The 24,055-nt window shown below is 37.8% G+C and overlaps 1 protein-coding gene across 1 annotated transcript in view; it reads right to left on the minus strand.

Annotated features, from left to right (window-relative positions):
- Positions 1-18,314, minus strand: part of NRAP (nebulin related anchoring protein) — a 48,521-nt gene extending 30,207 nt beyond the window's left edge. The window contains exons 1-16 of the mRNA XM_034061906.1: positions 18,243-18,314; positions 17,901-17,995; positions 17,110-17,197; positions 13,917-14,018; positions 13,262-13,366; positions 12,563-12,670; positions 11,688-11,792; positions 11,035-11,142; positions 9,473-9,577; positions 6,722-6,826; positions 5,507-5,623; positions 3,660-3,764; positions 2,763-2,870; positions 1,965-2,069; positions 966-1,064; positions 371-475 (exon numbers count right to left, since the gene is read on the minus strand). Of these exons, the coding sequence (XP_033917797.1) occupies positions 371-475; positions 966-1,064; positions 1,965-2,069; positions 2,763-2,870; positions 3,660-3,764; positions 5,507-5,623; positions 6,722-6,826; positions 9,473-9,577; positions 11,035-11,142; positions 11,688-11,792; positions 12,563-12,670; positions 13,262-13,366; positions 13,917-14,018; positions 17,110-17,197; positions 17,901-17,995; positions 18,243-18,314 (1,632 nt within the window). The remainder of the gene's footprint in view (positions 1-370; positions 476-965; positions 1,065-1,964; positions 2,070-2,762; positions 2,871-3,659; positions 3,765-5,506; positions 5,624-6,721; positions 6,827-9,472; positions 9,578-11,034; positions 11,143-11,687; positions 11,793-12,562; positions 12,671-13,261; positions 13,367-13,916; positions 14,019-17,109; positions 17,198-17,900; positions 17,996-18,242) is intronic.
- Positions 18,315-24,055: the final 5,741 nt, after the last annotated feature.

Genomic DNA, 24,055 nt, shown 5'->3' on the forward strand with positions numbered 1-24,055 from the left:
AAGAGAGAGCTTGATCCAAGCTCACTGAAGTCACTGTGTTTCTTTCCATTCACTTCAGTAAACTTTAAGTTATCATAACTATGCAAATGTTGCTACTTCATATAAATACCCCCTCAGTGTTATTGTGAAGTTGTGAAGTGAACACTGATTTATTAAACAAAGTCAATTCATCTGAAAAGGTCTAGCGGTTTCACTGTACTTGAGATAGTATCTCTACCTACACCAGAATATCTATACCACATTTCATGCCGTTTAGTGAAGACCAATGATAAATGATAAATGCTTCCAGAAATAGTATCATCATTTTTACATTCACATCTGTCTATTAATAGCATCATGAGTACCAATACTTCCATATCATGTGACTTACCTCACTGTATAACTCAGCATTTGCTTTTGCTTTGACTAACTGTGGTACATCCTGAGGTAGAGTGTAGTTTGTTTTAGTCTTCTCATACTGGGCTCGGTAGTTCAGCTGCCATATATTGAAAAAGTCAACAACAAACTCAGTTATTTTTAGCTCACCCAAAATATGACTGTTAGATTGATTAACTGTCATTAAATTTCAGGTAATTAGTGCTATGTTGTAGTCATAGATATGGTTGACATAAATATGAGGGCAATAAGGCAATTGTAACTTTTACATAGGTAGTAGGAAGTAGAATAAATATTCTATAAATAGAATAGTTACTGATTATCTTTAAGAAGAAAATATCAAAAACATGCATCAACAAATACACAGAAGAAAAAATAATACAAATATTAAAAATTGAGGAAAACATTACATCTACTGGTATGTTTGCCACATTTTTTGAAAGGATTTAACTCAATATTTATCCTTGTTTTGGTTGTAAATCTCTAGATGAACTATCAAGAATAAAACCACATGAATGCTACAAGTGCTATGAAATAGAATTATCTCATAATTGTAAAAAACAATGGCGGTTAATGATGACAGAACTTACATCACTGAGCTGCTGTGCATTTATTTTAGCTTGAGCGATTTGTGGAGTGCTAGCAACAGAGCTGTACTTCAGCTTGTCTATGCTTTGCCTGTAGTTCACCTAATTTAAGATAAAATAAAAAGATTTAATAAAGGAAGAAATGGCCAGACTAGAAAATGAGAGAATGAGTAGACAAAGGTTTATTAGCTAATACTCTAGATAAATCATGACTTAAACCATAAAAAGTTGAGGTGAGAAAAACACCAGGATCTCTTGGATGAGATGTGAGTTAATGCTCTCAGAATTTCCTAGTCTGAGATTACAGTTTGTATCTCACTTTGAAAATGAACCTCATTTATAACCCCTCTCCTTCCAAGCAACAAATTCTTAAAAAGCTGCAGTTTCAGCTGGTTCTCAAAAGCATTCCTATAAACCCGATATTCTTAACCATCACTTGGACTATTTTTATCTTTATCGGGCTGTAGAGCTCATATAACCACAGCAGTACACAAATTTCTTCATATTGTTCCATCAGTTACTCAACCCCAAGCACAGAGGTCACCTCTCTCACACAGATCACAAGTATAAGGAAGGTTATGTGACCAATTCGTTCCCTTTTGTATGTGACCAATTAGTTCCCCTTCAAAGGGGAACACCTATCTTCAGGGAACTCACAAAGGATGAGAAGCCTATTTAAGTCTCCTCATCCTTTCAGTGCTTGATGCTGCTGTTGGAGCTGTCCAGGATGGTGAGATGCTTTGCAACACAAACTAGGGATGGGTCAGAGCTCAGTCATTTCACATGAGTGTACAACCTGTGTTGAACTGAAGCCAATGACAGGAGGTGGCAGCACTTTGTATTCCTCTGAGTTCCCTTGACTCCCTGCACTTTTTTTTGCTTTAACTTTGTTATCACTAGCTGTTTGCTCCCATGATTAAATCATCATTTGACACATGCAATCTATCACAAGCTCTCCTACAGGGACAGGATGAGCCATGCAAGTCATAGGAAAATATTTACATCTTTCAAAGGGACCAACTTCCTTGTTGTCTGATACGAAGGAGTGAGAGTAGCTGGGTAATTGTAGTCAACACCATCATGTTTGTAATCAGACTTATAGGCTATCTGAAACACAGGGAGAACAAAAAAAAAAATCATCTTTTTTTTAAGCTGTCATTTGCGTGAATAATTATCAGTCAAGAGGAAAAGAGAAACAATAATATTAATATTAAATGCAGAAAACAAAGTAAGTTCAATGTCATGAGTGACAAAGAAAATGAAATTATTTGCATAGTTTAGCCACTAATTGATTCTTTTTCAGCTCCTCAATTAATCCAATGCCAACAGTGGGAGCATTAACTTAACTCCCACCTATGACACATTTCTTTTATCTTTCTGCTTAGTTCTCAAGCTTCTTACAGATTTGTAAATAATGTACTTGAAGGAATGGTATGTAACGAAATAGCTTCTTGACTAACCCAGTAAATTAAATTGGAATCCAGAAATCTTCATTAAAGACTGTTTTTTCAGCAGAGGTCTGACCCTGGGGGTGGTGGCAAGAAACCTTCAGCATCCTACTGATGTCAAAGACAACTGAAGGAGCTCAGTATGTTGCCAGATAACTGAATTTGCTTATTTTAACTTCTTCCACACAGTGAGCTATAAATCAGTACAAAAAGGTTTCTACAATTTCTCCTTTTCTCAACATACCTTTCCTTTAGATCCTCAATACAATATGATCTAAAGTTTTCTATCAACTTAATCCTGGAAAAACTTAAGAAAGCAACAATTATACAAGTGTGATAAATAAAGACTTACATTGCTTGCCAAACTGCCAACCTTCATGGCATGTAGCATTCGCCTGTCCATGCCAATACCCACATAATGACCTTTCATCTGGTTCTGGTAGGTTTCTTTGTATTTAAGCTGTACAAAACATAGAAAAATACTCTGATGAAATATACCTATTTTTAATATGAGTTTCCATATGTTACAGCAGTGAAACAAATGATTACAGCTGTGGTCTACTAGTGTTGCCCCACTACAGAAACTCATGAGTCCACCACAACTTTGGTAATTTAATAAACAACATTTAAAAACCCTCTGTGAGTTTCCTATTTTACAAGATGCCATTTACATGTTCTTCGTATCACCTGGATGCCACATACAGGAAATACCTCCACATTCTATTGCTGCATATTTTTTTCATCAGAAACAGATATTAGAATTAAGTTGCATGGAAGCATTATTTGTACATTAACAAATGAAATTATAAACATCTACCAAAACTGAACTGCTTTGGTGCAGCTTTCAGGAAGACTAGAGTAGGGAATTTGACTAGATAAACCACTCAATCATCTCATGCATGTGGCAAAAGATTTACCCCTCCTAGACTTCAGAGAATGGTCGGAAGCAGTGTAAAAATTATACTTGAGTATCATGTGGTACAATTATTAATATTGATTACTTTCACACAGTAAACATGTTCCTCTCTGTCATTAACTCTGGTAAAGAATCTTCTGCTTACCTTTCCAGTCAGGAAATGGCTATACAAAATTCAATAAGAAATAATTACAATAGATAACAGAAACAACTGGCAGCTACTTGTCTAGATTAGCCGCTTCTCTTCCATATATTGCAATACTTCTTTTCATAAACCTATATAAAAAGAGCCCCAGTTATCCATCAGAATAACATGAGGTACTGGAAACTTACATCACTGGTGAATTTTGAGATCTTGCTCACATTCTTGAATTGCGGAGTATCACAGTAATTCATGCTGTAGCCTCTGTTGTTTTCAAGATCCTTCTTATATTCCACCTTAGTGACAAAAATGTACAAAGGGTAGATATAGTAAAACCTTAACATGCTTTGTCAAGTTCATAAACACACTTTTCATCAGCCAGACCCACTGTTCAGAGATTTTGATACATGGCTTTCATGAGATGGCATATGATGAAGATTAATATGATTTTCATACACTCAGTTCTTGCTTTATAGGCAAAAGGAATGCAATCAATTTCATCCACTGTATGAGACAGTCCATGAGGAAAATCATTAACAAAACCAAGGAATCTATGAAGAAATTTTATGGTGAGTGTGGACTAAATGAAAGCAAAAAAAAAAGCAATGGGTGTTTTCCACCATGAAGGCCTGACCAGGGGGAAGCTTACCAGCAGAATTCTTCAGAGTAAGTTTAAATACGGAACTGGTTTAATATTTTCATTACATTCTTTACTCTGAAGTCAGAATATGGAGGGTGATATTAAAAGGTGGTAATGGAAATATTACTAAATTCATCAATGTAGTGCTTATACATGCAGGGAGAAGTCATAAAAATTTCAGCTATAAGAGCTCATCACCTGGAAAGGCTAAGAAAGAGAAAACTGTTCCTCTGTAGGCTGACCACAGAAAGATGGCAAGATGACAAAGTAACACCGCCATCAAAAAGGTAAATGTAGTCCAAGGCTGAAGCAAGAGGAGACTTTTGAGCAGGCACTGAAAAGTGCATGTGCTATGTACCAGTATCCAGGAAGATCTCAAGAACTTACGTACTCTTACAGTCATTCCTGTTTAAGGAACATGCACTCAGCCTCTAACAGCTGCAATGAAAGACTGTGAGAGATGAGAATGATTTGGTTTGCTTTGTCTAGGAAAACAAAGGCAGAGAGAAGAAAATGATATCCGTTTGTAAACATCTCAGAAAGGCAATCATGCAGAAAGAACTTTTTTAACTAAAGGGCAATGCTGGCACAAAGCACAGTAGTAATAAAGTGGACAGGAATAAATGCAGGCTAGAAATGAGAAGAAAAGGATTATACGATACTGTGCTGAAACAGCAGGAGCCAGGAATGACTGGCCCAGGAGGCCCCTTCCAGTCCTACTTCCAGGGGTTTTTCATTATTGAAGGTTTTATATTTTGACATCTCAAGAGTATAAGTTTTTAAACTGCCATGGGGAAATCTCTAGAAACTCACATTTATTAATATCTTTATAGCTGATATGACACTATAAATAAATTAATAATTCAGAATCTACTGAGAATTCCCTAGCAATCTTCTCTTGCCAAGCAGAAGAATGCATTAGGAGTAACTCACAGTCTTTCACATGATGGAAGAAAAGAGAAACCTGCATTAACAGAATGGTACAAATTTTGGCTGAGTTGGTGTTACTTCCTGATTACCAGTAGAACCTTCTTTGAAATGCTCTAAGCATCCTAACACACTCAAGTTATCCTAAAGCATTTACAATTATAGCTTCACAGGACATTAAGAGCACAATTCAGGGTGTTTTTTTTTTCAATTTACATTCTTAATGTAGCCAGAATTAGGGTTACTTTTCTGGGGTTAGTTTCCCCATACTTCCATACAAATCATTGGAAGTGTCAGATAATAGCACCTGAAGATCTGCTCTTACACCTTTCTTTCCTGTTACTGAGCTACACACAGATCATGTTTGTTACATTCAGGGCAATAGGAACAATATTTGTAGTACTTACCCATCAGACACAAATGTTTGTATGAGCTGCATTAACTTGTTAACAGATTGACTGAACCCCTTACCTCACTGACAAGCTTGTTAACACTTTGGGCTTGCTTAAGGGCTAAGTTGTCTTCAGCTGTTAGGGAATGGAAGTGAGCTGCACCTTTCATCTTGGAAAGATCTTTCTTGTATTTTATCTAAAAAAAAAGTAGGAAAAATTATAAAACAGATGTCTAACTTTTCACCATTCCTATTTAGACTGGCTTCATGAGGTGGGATTAGATTTTTCTTGTTCTAGCCTTGATAAGCAAATTGAACTTGCTAAGTTGAAACATTGCAAGTTGTTCCTGAAATAAACCTCATATAAAGTCACAGCCCCCACAAACCCTATCAAGACACTTCACTAGACAGCAATTTTTAGAATCCATTTTTTTACACAGATTGAACAGCACTAATGGTTCATAGCTTGAACAGATAACTAGCAGATTCTTCTCTAGTGACTGGTTGAAGCTATTTACTGCTAGTGTCTAGTACAGGCTAGTACATGCTGAAAGACTAAACAGAAAACAGCCTCAGCTCGTCAGCCCAGATAGCCCCATAGGGGATAACTGTCCATACTACAAAGGTTGTCACTAGCAGGAGGCATTCACAGCAGCCACAAGGTAGTGACCTACAGACTGACCCAATTTTTGTCACTACATGCAATGGACTCCACAAATACGACTGAGGCTCTTTAATCCATGGGCTGCATGCAAGAATCACACATCACCACCTTCCTTGCCAATTCTTTAGCTTAGCACCCAGAACTGAAAATCCCCATCCTAGAAATAAGCTCAGTCTTGTGAAGTGACAGTGTCATACTCTATGGTTTCTTTTTCTCCATATGACCTGTTTTGTGCTAGAGGCATGATACATCAAAATATCAAAACCAGTTCAGCTCATTCATCCTCCATTTATTCACTACTGGGAATACCACAGTAGTCCACGGGATGATTAAGGCAGTTGAAGGTTTCATTAATAATACAGGTGCAGATTTGCCAGGAGGGTTAACCTAACAGTAGGGATCCCCATTAGTTGCTACATCCATCTCCTCCCTCATGCAAGTTGGAGCTGTGTCCTCTTGTATTAATGGATATTATTAATCCCTTGAGGCATCCAGTTCCCAGCAATGGAGTGAAATGTCATTGTTGTTTACTTCTCAAGTGTAATTTTAGCATTATCCTTCCAGGCACTGCTCTGACAAACTGCTGTTTTTAATTGTTTATGAATAGTATTGATTCAGGTTTCATACTTACATCACTTGCCAATTCATTTGCTTTCTTGGCATTTTGATAAGCTGGAGTGATCATAGCAGGAAAGCTTCCTTTCCCTCTGCGTTCTTCAAACTCATCCATATAATCCTGAAGATTATACATAGAAAAATGTACGAGTGTTTACTCATCATACATGAGCAGGTGAGGCCATGGGTGATTTCATAAACCCCATAGTCCTTGTTAGCAGGAAAGTTTATAGCTTCATTTTTATTTTTCTTTTTTACGAAAAAGAAAATTAAATCACCCATTAGATTAACTGTGCCTGCAACATTACATGTATCAGCTGAAGTCAAGATAGCATTCAAGTATACAGTAATACACAGTTCTTACAGAGATGGTATCTGCTAGCCCTTCTCTTCATCAATACATTTCCTTGTAAAACTATAAACACACCTAAGGATTTGGACAGCCCAGAAATTTACTTAAACTTTCCAAATTTAGCATAGGGTCAGCCTTTCATTGTGATGTGAACAGAAGGCTCTTGATCTCTCCACAGCCATATCTCCCATCATAGCTGATCAAAAACACTGTTCCTCTAGTGCAGTGATATATTTTGACAAAGGATTCATTAATGAAGCAGAAATATCTAGCTATTAAAGTGGGAGCAAAACACCTTAGGGAACAAAATTACAAAATTCCATTTGCTTGATTTAAAAAAAAAAAACAATTATTGCGGAATTAATACTCTTAAATTCATCAATAGATGATTTTATGTTTGACAATTTGAAAAGCCTTTAGATAATTTAATAACAAAAAACTGGAGCTTCTTTTAAAATGGTAATACCTAATGACCGCCCTAAAGCTCTCTATGTCAAGATCTAGGGAGAATATGGTAAGTATACAAACAAGAAAGATACAGTGTAATGTGTCTTCTCTGAAATCTTTTGTAAATCCTTTGTAGTAAACAGCTAGTTTAAATGAAAAAAAGAATGTGTGGCATGCCAAGAATGTCATGGAGGGCACAGATAGAAAGTACTATAAATATTTGGGGTACCTCTCTTGTGACTTCTCAATGCAAAAAACCCCACTGCCGTTCACTTTATGCACCATCAATGTTACATGGTAAGATAGGTCATGTATTGTGACCAGTGTGATGCAATTACAGTTATCACATCTAAACTAAACATAGAAATTAAAAATAGCTATCACTAATGAGCTGAGTTAGATTCTTAAAATGCCATTCATGAGTCTGAATTCTTCACAGCAGCTTGCCATTTTCTTTCTCTTCTGTCTCAAATCCTTTCTAATATTGCTCATATCACAAAACAGTATTTTCAAAGTTCCAGAGAATTAATTTTAGCCACTCCTAAGATTTTAAAACATGAACAAAACAGGTGCTCAGCACACAGGAACTTTATAGTAATGTTCCTTAAATTGTCTCATGTCATATATATGTTGGTATGATGTGCCTCTATGATCTTGACAGTTAGAAATCTAATCCCTTTACCCATGTTAAGTCATGCTTCACTCAGAAAGACCCATTAATTTCAGTGGCTCTATTTTATTTGAATATCGAAATTCAATCTATGAAGATTAAAACTCAAATAAAATTTGAAGTCTGTGACTGAAGTTTCAAAGATACTTTAAAAGAAAAAGAACCCTTAATTCTAAAGAGAGGATAATTTTATAATGCTTGAAAATGCAACTGGTGCTCTTTTTAATTAATTTTATTTGTTTATTCTTACTAAAACTTGTAGTAGTTCAAAAGATAGAGACTAATTGAAGGCTTGATTGCTGCATATTCCAAACTCATATTCCTCAAGGATGGTTTGATTTTCACACATTACAAGATATAGGTTTGGACAGAAGGGAAGAAACATAAAATACCAAATATCTTAGGACAATATAGTCCCTTTTTATTCATTTTGCCAGAGTATGTGGGTCTCATGAGGAGTAAGGATAAAAAACCTGAGATTAAACATATAGTTTTGTTTATACAAAACCACTATTCAATTCCTTTCAAATTCCCTTCAGCTGTATTCAGTACTATTTAGCTGTACTATTTTCCTAACTTAATTGAATGCATTTTGGGAGACCACAAAAATAATGTAATTCCCTTAAAAATGAAGCAAAAGCAAAACAAATACCACAGACCAAAACAGAACTAAAGCCTAATTGGTTCCACAAATACAGAACTACAACTTCCCAAGCACACAAGATTGCTTTTTTAGACACTACGAAATCTAAGAGGACATGTATGATCTTCAGCACTATTCTCACATATTTAGAGTTGCAAAGTTCCTAAGATTTCTAAAAACACTTGCAAGGGAAAAGATGCTCATCCAGCTACTAACTTGCTACCTATCATTTCACAGCCCTTTCAGGTTTTCTCCTAACTGAACTTATATTTTCTTTCACATGGAATTGGACATTTTCCACAAGTAAACACATTTCAGTGTGAGACGTAACAATACCACAATAGAAATGTACAGTGCATACATGTACAGAGATAAAATTTGCCCAGGTAGGGCTTACCTTCTGGAATGACCCTACGGTAAGGATCATGCAGTGACAGTGTATGCACCCTGCAGTCTCATCTTGTAAATCCCAGTGCCAAAATATATCACACATTCAGAGCATGGTGCTGTTGCACACCATGCCTTCCTTTCAGATCTTACATTTTCATACAGAAAAGCAAAGTGAAAATAGGTCTCACTGTAGTTTCTAAAGGCTTCAGCAACTGGCCATAGTAATGGTCAACATCAGCATGGGTATCTCTCAGATGTTGCATACCTGGCCATATTGATCTATGTGTTCCCTTGCAACAGCAGCAGCTGTTCCAGCTGTATGGGTGGCTTTTCCCTTGATCTCTTTTTCATATCTTTGATGATACTTTACCTAAAAGGAAAAAAGAAAAGGAAATGAGTTTACTCTTGTACACAAATGATGCATAATAATTAATAATCAACCACCTGCAATAAAGGATCATCAAAATTCCCACTGCCACCAATCTACAGAAGTCAAATATGTCACTTGAAGATATAAAACCAAAAATAGCGGTGTACTTTTTAATAATGCACTAGGAACATGGGACTTGCCATTTCAACCCAAACCATTAGCTCAGTTGTGTTCAGTACCACCTGCTTGTCAGCAGCTAATCCCTGATGCTCCAGCAGGATAAAAAAATAGAACTGATTGTAATGTAAATCACAGTTACCACAGAGCACTTCTCTACCAAAGGGTCATCTGAATGCCATTAATAACTGGACTTGTTTCTGAAAGATTCTGATCTCCCCAGTGATCAAGGGAATTTTAAGCAATCAACCTTCAAGTTTAGACCAAAATTTGCACTACCTTTGCTAAAGTCAAAATAATGCCTGTAACCTGATGCTGCCCTTTAATCATCATATGTTTTTACTGACACAAATCCACAGATCAAAGGCAAACAAAACATTTAAGCGTTTTAGACTGTTGTATTTGCCTTCAAAATTACAGATCTCCTCTTTTTTTCCTCAAGGACTCTTAATAATGTTTTAAATTCATTTCCACCAAGTTAGCACAATATGTTATCATCTTCTACAGTAAAAAGGGCTTTCCTTTCAGTCTCCAATGACAAAACATAATTAACTGTACATTTGATGACCCTTCACAATGCTTTTTAAAGTATATAGGGGTGCTATAGTTTTGCCATGTTTGGAGAGGAACAGAAAGCCAATAAAGATCAGAACAGCAAGGAGTTAAAAAATCCACAAACAGTAAGGAGAACAAAATGTGTGGAATAGAAAGCTATGTTTTATAAATCTATACCTATGTCAAATGTATGCATGTATGTGTGTGTATATATTCAAGAAGCTAGTTTCTTGAATTCATAAAAGCCTCATCCTGCAATAGCACAAAAGAAGGAATAGGAGAATGAACTGCAAAGATCCACTGGGAGCATGTAAATTCATGGCAAAGCATATCTCTGCAAACACAGCTTTCCCCTGATAGAACATCACCCAGAAATATTGTGGCTGTGTAAATTAGAGCTGCACTTTAGCCCCTCTAACTCATAGTGAGTTGGGCAGAATGAAACCAAAGACCTTCATCTAACTCTAATTGTCTTACTTCTCAGTTGTATGCAACAGGAGGCAGGGTAAAGGGGACACTTTTGCCCACAAAAATCCAGAGTGTTGATTCACAAATAAAATGCTTTTTTGTCCCTGAAAAGATAATCACTTGAAAATCTATGCATGAAGTGCATTGCCAGTGTAACTCCACAATGCTCGTGGAATTTCTGGTGATAAACATTTGAATATAAAATTTGTGTGACAATACTTTTCTTCCCCAACACAGAATTTGCTTTGGACACTTACATCACTGGCTAATTCATTTGCTTTCTTGGCTATCTGATAAGCTGGAGTGATCATAGCAGGAAAGCTGCCTTTTCCTTTTCGTTCTTCAAAGTCTTCTGTGTATTTCAACTGTAAAAATTCAAGACAGTTCAGGAGCAGTTAGATCAAATGTATCTTGATTGCACACATAATCAATTCTTAAAGTTGCAAAGTCAAGCATTCGATGGCTGTCATCTGCCAGAGGGAAGATGAATCATGAAGTCTGAATCTTTACAATGTAGTCTTTAACGATAGACTGTGTATCTTCTGCAGGATCTTTGTGTCTCATTCAGAATGTAGGGTGGATCACAGATGTTTAAAGAAAATCTGAAGTTGTCTGCAAGTTGCCTGCTTTATTTATATTTGAGTCAGTCATCTTCCACTACTTTGCATAGCACCCAGTTGCTGGGTGTAGAACAGGCTAGTTCTCTGCCTTCAATTCTGACAGCCAGCTAGGCCCTAGAAATCAATAAGGGCTTAAAAACTGGAAATATTAAATGCTTAGTGGTAAATGAGTTTGCCTTTAAAATATTAGTATTTTACTTTAGTTTATGGTCATATTTTTAAGTGATTTATAAAGGTCCTAAGAGGCACTTGAGAGTCAAAACCAGGTTAACCTATTTTGTTTCACTTACATCACTTGAAAGCTGTCCTGCAACCTTTGCATGAAGTATATCTGGAGTGTCTACAACAGAGGTGAACTTCGAAACTCTCTCTTCATGTCCCCGCTTATATTCTACCTGAGGGAGAAAACATAAAAAATACATATTACAAACAAAAATTATTCTCTATCAGAAGGTTTCAAGAGAAAACAAGCAACGGCAGTCATGCCACTTCCCAGTATACTCTCAAGCTATCACTATATTTAAGCCCCTATTTCCTTGAAGTGAATGTCAGAAGCAGACAAAAATGGACCCAGCTAATCAAATTTTCAAGTAATACTAGATTGATGTGAGCCATAACTTTGATTAAATATCATGAGAATAGTCATTAATGCACCATCTAAGATCATACTGCAATGACAATGCAGACAGTGTTTGAAGAAAACAATGCAATACTTTAAAATCACTTCTGCAGGATTTATTTTTACTTGATCCTTTCCAGTTGAATTGTTATTTTTCTAAGTAAGCAATGTTCTGTGCATATTTGAAATAGCTTGTATATGAATTCAATTCAATATTACAGGTACTGAACTTCAAATCATAAAGTGAAAAAAATCAGAGCAAAATAAATAGAATAATAAAGCCATAAAGTGAAAATAAAGAAGGTAATGAATAAAATAAACATTTTGGAGTGATTCACAATCACAAGCACAACAAAAATTGCTACATCTTTCAGGAAATACCTATAATGTATGTCATTTATGCTATATGATTGTCTTCCCAAAGCCAAGTAGTTTGCTAGTGCAACAAATATTCATCATAGAACCTAGTATCTGAAGTAAATAGACTAAACCCAGGATTCTCCAAATTTTGCAGTCTAAAATAGGATTGAAAAACCTGTGACTTACATTACTGCTTAGTTGGGTGGCTCTCTTAGCAACCTGATAACCTGGAGTGATCATAGCAGGAAAACTGCCTTTGCCTCTCCGTGGCTCATATTCTTCTGTGTATTGAAACTAGAAAATAAACATTTTTTGTTTAGCTGTTACTAAGCTGTTTGTTAGTTCAATATGATTAAAAGATTAAAGCCTGCTTTCTAAAAGTAGGTATCATTTTATTTATAGGTAAACAAATTAACTTCTGCCTTTTTAGGTAGAAATATTTCCTACATACCACAGAAAATTTTCTCTAGTCATATCAATTATCCACTGCTAACTGGCTCTGTCAGCTGAGTCCCTATATGGGCATAGATGATCAATTATAATTCAGAAGTTATTTTGTTCAGCCATGGAAATACAGTCAGTGAAAGGTCTACTCTATGGAAAATAACATGTTTTACATCATGAGTTCTGTTCTACTGATGGAAACAGCACTGACTTCTAGATCAGGTCACCTCAGATATCATTGGTCAGTAGCTGAAGTGGTTCTCACACAAATATTTAAATGTATGATTTTCAGGATGGACAATAGCGCAGTTATGTGACTTTAACCACTTATATGGTTAAATATCATTACTGACAGAAGTAAACGTGCTGTGATCAACTGGTAGGTGTTCAGAATATGACAGACCATAAAAATAAAGCTATTCCAAACATCACCCCACTTACATCGCTCAGAGCCTTCTGTGCCTGTGTTATCTGAACCATATCAGGATCTGGGATGGTTCCAGAGTACCACGATTTTCCTTCAGCATAGGCAGCATAGTAAGCATTCTACAAAACAAAAAATTAAATAACTCCCAATCTTTACCTTTGTTTTCATACACAAAGAGCTGATCTGACAGAATAAAATAAACCACACACAGTGCTGTGGAAGCAACATTTACTCTGTAAAGACATACAGCACATGACCTATACTCCACATACCTTCAGAATTGCCAGGGCAGAACTTGTATAACAAGAACTGACATCAAGATGTCAGGATCTAGGATCCTGGAGTAAGACTCAAATAACTTCCCCTGGGAATCAGATCACTTGTTGTGCAGCCTCAGTGCCAGTAGAAAGAAGACACATTGAGTATGGCTGTACATGCAGTAGTCCAAACAGCTGACTATATAGATACACTATTCCTTCCTTGTATTCTGATTCTTGCTCCCTAAGCTATAACTGCGCTATGCTGCCTTGAAAAGTTTAGCCAAATAAGAAGCAGTGTTGGTTTTACCATTGAAATGCTATGATTAAAACTCTAAAAATCAAGTTTGCCTGGGCTGATCCTTGGTCTCCTGCAGGCTAGTAGCTTGGAGTCTTGAGGAATATTTCTTACCTGGGTGGCCAGCTGTTGGGCTTTATAGACAGCTTCAATTTCTCTGGATCTTGCATCCCATTGAAAGACTGATTTGAATTCTTGCTCTTCTCGATATTTTGTCTAAAAACAAACAAACAAAAAAACCCAAACCAAAAAAACTTGGTATCAGTAGTTTGTTAATAGAGAATAACATATACCCCTCTTAGGAGAACAAGAAAGGAGACATACAAGGTTAACAGTCTCTTAGTCCACAGTGTTATGGAGTCTGCATGAAATGCAGTAACAAAAGGAAATGAATGCAAGACAAAACAACACAAAAAGTACAATTCTGACCACAACAAATTCACTTCAGTACCTACTACTTTTTGCTGCACCTTAAATCAGTCTAAAGGAAAGTTACTTTCAAAACTCCTCAGACCTACTTGACAACCCTTCTTGTCTATCACACACTGACACCATCAAACAGGCAATTGTTGGGCAAATCAGCTCAGGTAATTAGTAAATAGGCTTTTGCTGTATTACCTTTCAGCAACGTCAGTTCCTTCATTTACCTCACCGCAAAAATCTCCAACACCAACAGAAGGGAAGCGGAGGAATGATGTGACTGCACAGAACTAATATGCTGGGTGGCAGCATCAACACAGCTCAATTTAAGATGATTTACTCTAGTCACAATGTTTACCTGTGTCTGTGTGTTCAATCTCCAACTGCTACAGAGCAGCCTCTGTGCCAACTACTAATTTCACCCTGAAGACACATCTATGTACAATATTGACGCAGAAACCAAGGGTCTATGACAAGCACACCTGTCAACCAAATCTTCACAGCCCACAAGAAAATACCAACCATCTTCTGAGAGCCTGTAAAATTCTCCATCTTTTCCACCTTCTCCCTCTTTAGATGAACACCACTTACATCCTGGTTATATACAAAAAGGCTGCATAGCCTGCAGCTCTATGCCATGCAAAGACTACTTAAGCACCTCCTCCATGCCACCAATTCTTGGCAAAAGAGTTTTCACAGAAGAGAAGACTGCATTTAGCCCTAAGGCCAAAACTCTAATCCACACCCAACTTCTAAGATTCCTACTACTATTGGAGCTGCACGTCTGTAAAACAGCAGCATATTACACCTGAAATCTAGCATGAAGCTCTGAAAGAGTACTTCAGTCCTTAGATAATAATTCTGGGGGAAATAATCTATAAGGATTGAAATCTCTAAGAAATTTTAAGCAGAATGTATCAGTGCAGTATTACATGAAAGAACAGTTATTTGGCAGGCAATATTCTACTCTCTTATTTCCCTGCACAGTGTCCACAAAGTATCATGACCGGGTAAATGTAAATGACTACCATATTTAGTCCTGGGTCATCATTTTCCTACTGCTACTTTTATCATGACAGCATAGAGAAATCCAACTGAAATCACATCTCTGTTACACAGCTCACCCTACAGATGCAAAAAGATGCAGTCGTGTCTTGAAGAGTGCAAAATCTAAACTGACTGGACAGAAAAATCATTGAGCATGTGTAATGTTATTCCCATTTTTAAACGAAGTACAGAGGTATAGAGAGATGAATCTGCTCACATTTGTCTGCTCACATAGAAATTCTGTGTAGAGGGAGCGAGCTGAATTTTTATGTCTGCATTCAAGTCAGTGTCTCCACATAAGACTCAGGTGAGAACATCATGTTAGGATTGAAGAAACATTACATTTTCTGCATAAGGAATAATATAACCACCCCCCCTTCCTCTCCCCAGCCTTTTCCTAAATTAGGATTATTTTACACATTTGCCAATGAAAAAGTTTTCCTGCACTCAGGATTTCTATAGAAGTACTCCCTTTAAGTAAGTACTGCAGAATCAGCTACTTCACTACCCTTAGCAATTTTATCTCTGGAGCAGAACCTCATTATGTGATTGAAAAGGACAGAAGGTGCTTTAGGTGTAAAAAACAAGGGAAAGTGATCTTTGAGCTATAATTTGTCTGGCGTGTACATTCACATGCACTGGAAGTATCAGAGTCTCATATCACTGCCTAAAACCAGAAATAGAACCTGAAGTAATCCCAAATTCATTCCTGACCAGATCTGTCACACACCGTTTAAAGTAAGTGTGATAGTCACTGCTGAAATAGTTGCTGCCCATGATACAGCAAAAACTGATGGATAAGAATACAAGCATGAAAGAAGATAGAGTCTGATAATGGCTATTAGTGTACATCAAGTTTCTACAGCTGATAAAGAATCAGAATTAATTCAGCATGCTGCAATCTAAGAAATGTAACTTTCTTCTTCTGTTTTAATATGCCTAATCATATCAAAACATTGGTTTGCCTACTAAGTATAATCATACAATTAATAGGACTATTAGAGTATAAAAATACATGACATTCAAGAAACTAGTATTACACACAGAAGTGAGATAGCTATCAATTATTGGCTGCTTCTGTATTTCTCATGCCATTAAATTCTTAGAAATGCAAGTTTGAAACAAATTTAACCAGAGGAAAACAATGCAAGGCAGAAAAGAATGGCACATGAGCAGAAAGAAGACTTTGAGCACCCCTAGAGGTCTGCCGAGCCACAGCAGCCTTTGAGAGGACAGATGCAGTTAAAACTGCTGGGAAAGCTGATCCATCCTGAACTCCTGAGCAAAACGTTTTCAGTAGAACCACTCAAAGCTCCCTGGACTTGGGTGTTTTCTTTTCTCAAGTTTGCCAGAAATACTTGACAAAGTATTTAGGAGAACTTTTGCCTACGTCCCACTAAGACAGATTTTACTTTTTGTTTCAGGCCCTGTAGAATTAGTTTCAGAAGAGATCATAAAGCAAGTGGGTCATTCTTGTGTCCAGTGGCAGTGTCAACCCCCCTGATTTAGTTACTGAGTTTACATTTAGTTACTCGGTTTACGTAGCTCTGTGCACTTTATGTGAACAATGCTTCTGTGTAGATTTATCAGATAGGGCAGGTGAGAAACTGCTATTCAGTTTCCTTTCCGAAAGTGGAAGCAAATTCAGACCTAACTTTTCTTTCTCATGAGTGAGTGCATTGAAAAACATCGTGATTCAAACCTGGGTTGAGATCTTACTGCTTTAAAAGAATACAGAAGGGTAAGTAAAGAATACACATTTATATTTCTGAAACAAGACAGATATGTGATATCAAAATGTAAAACAAAGCTAAATACACTTGGCCCTCAAGCTTCTTACCTCACTTACCACTTCTGACAGTTTTTTGGCATTCATATTTATTGGTGAATCAAATACACTTGTGAATGCATTGTTTTTTGGATTATGCCTAAAAAAGGAAAGTGCAAAAGGAGATCAGGAATGTACGAGACAGCCCACCAGAAAGGTTCTCTCTGAGCACTCAAAAACACAATACCAGCCTCCACCCCTCTATACATAACATTCCTCCCCACTCACACATACGTCTTAGATTACATCCAAGTTATTATTGCATGGAGTAGGTGCCTAGAGCAAAATTAATTTTAATGATCGTCATATCAATGCTGTGTTTCTAATAACAAAAGAGAATAATAGAATAAAAAACAACTGTCATCTCTCCTTTTTTCTGCTGACAAATTTGACAGGAATTGATCATTATAAAATAAAAACTTCCTAGAACCAACCAACTCCAAAATCTGCATTTTTTTACACATTTTCCTGATGATAGCTCAACCCTGTTAACTCTTAACCGCTGATCTGGAAAGCACTGAATGTTATAGTTGGGTTTATTTTCTTCCCACAATACTGAAATGGAATTTAATTTGGTATTTTATAACACACTGGACAAATGAAAAAGCTTTATATCCAGTAACAAGAGTTTCCCATCATTTGTGATTCACAAAACCCAAAGATATGCACAAAGGCACTAACAAGACATAATTTCACTCCACACATGGGACCAGGCTGAGTCCAAATGGTAATCTTCTATTACATTAAAATGACTTGGCATTTAAAATCTTTGCTTTAAAAAAGAGAAAAGGAAACACACTTACGCTTGACAGTAAGGCTTTTTCTCATGGCTAACAAAGTTGTTTACTGTTAACATCATCTTGCATATTTCGCAGTGAAAACACGCTTTGTGCCATGTCTGGAAATACCACAAAACATAAACCAAACAAACATGATTTGTATTTCATTATTATTCTGTTGAGTTTTAAATCTTGGTATTGATCCTTAACATTCATTTAATGTTTCTTCAAATATATGCTTATTATTAACTCAGTTCTGAACCCAGTTATGAGTAAAGAACTTTTAAAACCAACAGATTTGCACTGTGTTAAAAGTGCCAATCTGAGCATTTATTATAGTCCAAAATAATAAAGAAAAGAACTGACCTGATCTATACAGTTAATCTTCTCAGCAGGGTAAACCCCATAGCCACATCTAGCACACGGCTGCACATTCATCTTGAAATCCACAGAGTGAAAAATATATAGGTTTATACAAAAGGTTCAAAGAGTATGAAAGTGACTTTTTGGCCTGTGCAAAGCACACTCTAGACACTCCAGTCAGGGCCTTTTGCTGTGGTCAATGGCTCCCGTTAAAGCTCTGAATTGAAGTCTGTTGCTCCGTTTGCTGACCTTCTGTTTCAAAGTCAGCTGCAGGCTGGCTTTTAAAGCTGCCAGTTAGTAAGAGCTGTTATTTTGGCAACTGTGTCAGTGCGTAAGGGAGGGTAGCAGGATCTTTCTCTAAATAGAAGAATGAACTCACAGAAACGAATCACGTCCATGTGAACGACAGAGTCTGATCATTTAGTATTTCAGTTTTGCTGTAAAGCCCGTTGTCATAAGCCCAGGATGAAGAGAAAAGTCTATATAGCAGCAGCAGCAATTTATGATAGTCTCTCCTCACCCTGATACACAGCAAGTGACCTCATGGAGGACTAGTCTGTGTTTAGGAACAGCCTCATATTAGGAGGAGGTAACACAAGAGACACAGGCCAGAGATGGGTTTGGAACTTCCCGGCCCTTTGCTGGATCTAGAAGTAGTACACAGCCATTGCCCCAGCCAACTCATTGTTTCATTTCCCTTGGTGCTAGTTCATATTCACCTTGTATGTTTTAGGCAGCAGAGCAGAGCTCACTCATTTCTCATGTTTTTCTGTTTCATCAACCTATCACTTCATCTCCGCATGTAAGAGAATGCATAGTGAAATGGACAGGGCCTCTTATCACAGAGAGTTCTAAACATGATGGGTACAAATCCAAACATCTGTCTTCTACAGGAAAAACTTCAGAAAAGAGCCATTTACTTTTGAATAGGATGAACGAAGCAGAAGTTTAACAGTGTTCACAAAGAGCAGGCTGACATAATAATATAAAATTTCCTCAGCCAAATAATGATAATAAATTATAATGCCAGATAGTAGGATTCAAGCAAGTTATTAGGTCTGTAAAGTCTGCTCTGAACAAAAAACCTGTTACTTCTACCAGCTATTTAGTCCAGATTTGATATTTACATCTTACCTAATCACAACACCTGCAGGGCTCCATAACCCTGGGACATAGCTAAGAGTGATCTCAATCCAAGCAAAAGTCTACTTAGTCATCCATGCATCTGAATAACTTCCCGTGCCTGCAGCAGTCCTGGGATATTGCTAAGCAAGCACCTACCTTTTCTATAAATTACAAACAGTTCTATGGAAATAATTTTTGTCTAAACCTTCTGGGTATGCTTAAGAGAGCCTCCTGTTCATCTCTCCACAGAGATATGCAGCTTAACTTATTATTACTACTTTTAGTGAATGTTGACAATGTACTGGCACAACACACTGTCGGCAACTGGTGTGCTGAAAATAGAGTCTCTAATCTGAAGAGCAATGGGTATGGCACAAAGTCCTGAAAACACTGGAGTCCTTTCCAAGTAAGTAATTAGTATCAGTATAGAAACAGAAGTATTTTCATTAAATTAAAAAACATTCATGGGACACACTTTCTTGTATTAAATTAACTGCTGAGTTGCCTCGTGTTATTCCTTTTGGGATCAGGAGCAATTTTATGTTGACCAAGTTACATCACAACAATGTTTACCCTGCTCACACCTGTGAACCAAAATAGTTTGGAAGTCTTCCAGTGCCTTTCCCACACAGCTTTCCATGTTGTCCCAGACTGCCATTCTGTTTATACAAGTGACATGCATCAGGGTCTCAGTGGCCAGGCTATCTCCTCCTTATTTAGCAGTGGGCACAATACCAACTGCTGCTTCCTTGTATTCATCTACTCCAAGAGTCACTATATTGCTTATTTCTCTAGATAGTCCTAGTCATCGTCATGCTATCTGAACCCATGTCTATCTGAGCCCTTGTCTCAAACTTTGGCAAGAAAAAAGATGCATGACCTGCTCCTGGCCCAGCACAGACATTACATTGCTTGAGGCACTCCTGGAATGAGTGCTGAAAGGTGCTGAAAGCAGGACCATCCCTGAACTACACAAACAAACCAAAGACTTGGCTACTAGAGAACAAATCGTTCATCCAGAAGTTACCTGAACACCAATTACCTGGACAGAACTCCAGCCTGGAGCATCAGTGTTTACAGCCCACAAGCACTGTGCACCTGCAGAGCATACTGGAGGTCCCTGAGAAGAGGCCTGTCAGACACCTAGAAGCCCTTTATTTCACAGATAAAACGTGCTTCATTTCAAGATATACAAAGCCTGTTTATTTCTTTTCACAGCAACACATAATAAAAGCTTGGCTGGAAGTCAGCAAACACATTTTCCAAGTTCTCCTGCTTCTCCTAAGTTAAACTATGTTCAAGAAGAGAAGCTCAGTAAAGTCACAATGCCTTGTACAGTTACTGTCTTTCCCAACTATGCTACTTCCCTCACATTCATTGTACACTGGTTCTGCTGAAGTCTACTGAAGATTTCTCCATTTCTGAGCTCCTCAAAACTGTCCTGTTGCATGGTTTGCTCTTCACTGCCCTGGATTAAAATTGAGCTGCTAATAGAAAAGAGAGTTTATTGAAAAACAAGCATTGTATTCTCTCATTACAAAGTAGATACTGCATTTTGATCATGTACGAAATTAAATCACAAAACCAGCACAAGTTTGTTATCTTGACAAACCTTAGCAAGACATTTTCTCTTCAGTTAAAAGCTCACTGTGGCTTTTTTCCTCCTTTAGTGAGTCCCCATAAAGGCTTTTTGATATCAGTGAAAATCTTAAAAGGCTTTACTTAACAGTAGAACCTTAATCAATGTGGTTTAAAAGTACTGCAGTTACGGGTAAAGTACAAGGAGACAGTACCTTGAAAGTGCAAATTAGTAGAAAGAAACATTGTTACCTCTCCAACCTCCTTAAATTCATTGAATTAGCTGCATAGAAGCATGTCTGCATCCTGAATCTGAATATAAAAAGCACACATTAGTTACACAAAGTAACCTCTTACCAGACATTCATGTCAGGGCCACCTTCTCTGTCACTCCTGGATAGCGACTGTGCTCTTCCAGCCCCTGAATAGTGGGAACCAGACATCACAAATTATGGCAACCCTATCTTCCCTCTGTTTGCAGACAAAAAGGTGCTGCTTCCCTACACAAACTGGGGGTGTTACTCACTGTTAAAAGCTGCCTGCAAGAGTTCAAACACTAGACCAGCCTCATCACAGCCTTCTCTGAACCACTTGGTTAATTACTTATCTGGATTAAGACCTTTTGTCTCATACAGCTTCTCCACACTAATCAGATCAGGCATAGCAGCAAATCCAGCCTTCAAAAATACAGAAAGGTGGAAAAGATTTATCAACACCAGGATCTCCCAAGGCTTAAAGAGAAACCTCTAATGGACTGCCTTCCAAACTTCCAAACTTTTCACATTTTTGTTGTTTTGGAAACAAACCAACAGCTGTTTACATTTCATCAATTAAAGGCTTTGTGCTTACACTTTCAAGGTGAGGAAAACTTGAGAGTTGTGGCGGGGTCTGCAAATGCTTCTAATAGGGCAAGAAAAAGTGAGAGCGAAGAGAGAAATGGAAAAAAGGAGCAACAGGCCAAGAAGGCATCACTTTTATAGAACAGAGAAAGAAGGAGTGAGGATGGGCTACAGTTTCAGCTGAAAGCTTGAAGAAATGTGTGCAAAGCATGCACAGCACAGTCTATGTGTATACTATGAGACCTCCAGTGTCCAAATATGCCTATTTATCATGCATCACAAGCTAAAAAAGATTCAGGCTGAAAACTCATAAAACATGGCATGTGCAACAAATAACCTCTGCCTGATTACAGAGAGATCCTGCCCAAACACACACACCAAGCTATCTGAGATGCATTATTCTACTGAATTTCATGCAGTTGTGGTGTGCCAAATCATACCCCACAGCCTCCATATTCCCACACCATATCAAAACCATTCCTCCTTTCTTGCAAAATACATCAAGTTCTAACAACTGCCATTTAGGAGGGAGTTGCTCAAGTCCTCCAATCTGAAAGCATCCCCACACTTGACTCCCAGGCCTCAGCAGATCCCCATCCTTGTTTTCACAGATGCTGCACAGAACACAGCACACAGTTATTATTCCAGACAGGTACTATTTAGTTGCCCCAAGCCTTCTAATTTGTACCTGCCTTCTACCTTCCAATTTCCCAGTGGCTTGTTCCATTGTCATCCTGCAGCTGCTTAGGTGGTAGTTAAACACTTATTTTCTACAATGCAAATATCCAGTCAAACGCTTCATTATTAATGTTTTTAGGGAGTAGAATGAGTCTCCAGGGATAAGAAAAGGCACGCTGATGCTAAAGGTATCACATTGCTGGTTCTTCCCCCTGCCCAGTAATGCACACAGCCAGCTGTTCAGTATTATACATCAGAACTTTTTTCCTTCCTGACCCTTCCCCAGGTAGCAATCACTCTATGCCCTGAAGCAAGATACTTCCTTCTACTATCCTTTAATTTCTCCCTTACTCATCACTGAAAACAAGCAAGGTTTTCTGAAAGCTCTAGCACCTTATACTGCGTTAAAATTGTTTAACAGAGCAGGTAGTTAAGAAAGGTATCACAGAACACTGAGGAATCAACCTTTCTTTGTGAATGCCAGCAACCAACATGAAAAGCAAATAGAAACAGGGGCTCATCAACAGTTTGGAGTAAGAAATTCCCTATGCACAGTTTGACTAGTAAACTCTCAAAACTGGCAAGCATTAGCAGACACAATATCACTTTTTCAATAAGAGTACAATGACTTCTAGAAAAAAGCCATTTCTAGGTCTGCTAATTCAGCTGTGGGGGCCAGATGGCAATGGATAAAGATTTTCATCAAGATATAAAAGGTCACAGCTGGCAAACAGCTTCAGGATTTCCTAGGTAACTCCCCATACACACCGTTAGGAAAGCACAATTGAGTGTTCTGAAGTTCTGGTGATACTGCCAGTCCTTGCTGGTGATGGAGGTCTCCCTCCTCTCCTCTCCAGGCGTTTACTTGAAGATCTATACATTTCTAGTGTCTCTATTGCCCATAATGATCCATTATGGCTTTGGAAGCAGTGCTGTCTTCTTGAAAAGCAGCAGCTAACAGATGGCATGAGGGAACCATGGGATTTTTTTGTTGTTAGTTTGATTTTCAGAAGAAAACTTTGGCTATGTCTCAAATCAGGAGCTACAGGCATAACCCCATGAAGCAGGCACCATCCCCAGCATGCAGACACACAGTAAGGGCCACTGTGCCGCTCAGATGCTCCTCCATCGCATGGGAGCAGTGACCTGTCGTGAAGCAAAAGCCCGCTACCATGCCTGTGTTTTGTGCCAATTATGAGGCAGTTACACTGGAAAATGTCGCTTTGATGTAAATCACTTCAGGTAGTGAATGTTAAACACCACACACTGCTGGGTAGGTGTATGATTTTGCAGGATTGGAGCCTGCATCCACAAGTAATTAGCAAGACTGTGCCAATCTTCAGTCCATGTACTGGACTGCTGGGCCTGATGCAACAGCTGCGCAGTAGGAGATCGTAATTAGCAGAGATGCAACACACTGAATAATTGGAAAGATAAGGAAATGCCACAGAAGTTTATAGAAGGGAAAAAAATTCCTTAGATCCCGACAATCTCGTGTCACCATGAAACTTAAGGCTCTTCTTTCAAGGAGGTGTGACAGAGCACAGCCATTAGAAAAGGGCAATTTCCTTTCTGCCGTGATGAAGCTGTCATTAC

The sequence above is a fragment of the Melopsittacus undulatus genome, chromosome 4 (genome assembly GCF_012275295.1).
Source record: "Melopsittacus undulatus isolate bMelUnd1 chromosome 4, bMelUnd1.mat.Z, whole genome shotgun sequence".
NCBI lineage: Eukaryota > Metazoa > Chordata > Aves > Psittaciformes > Psittaculidae > Melopsittacus > Melopsittacus undulatus.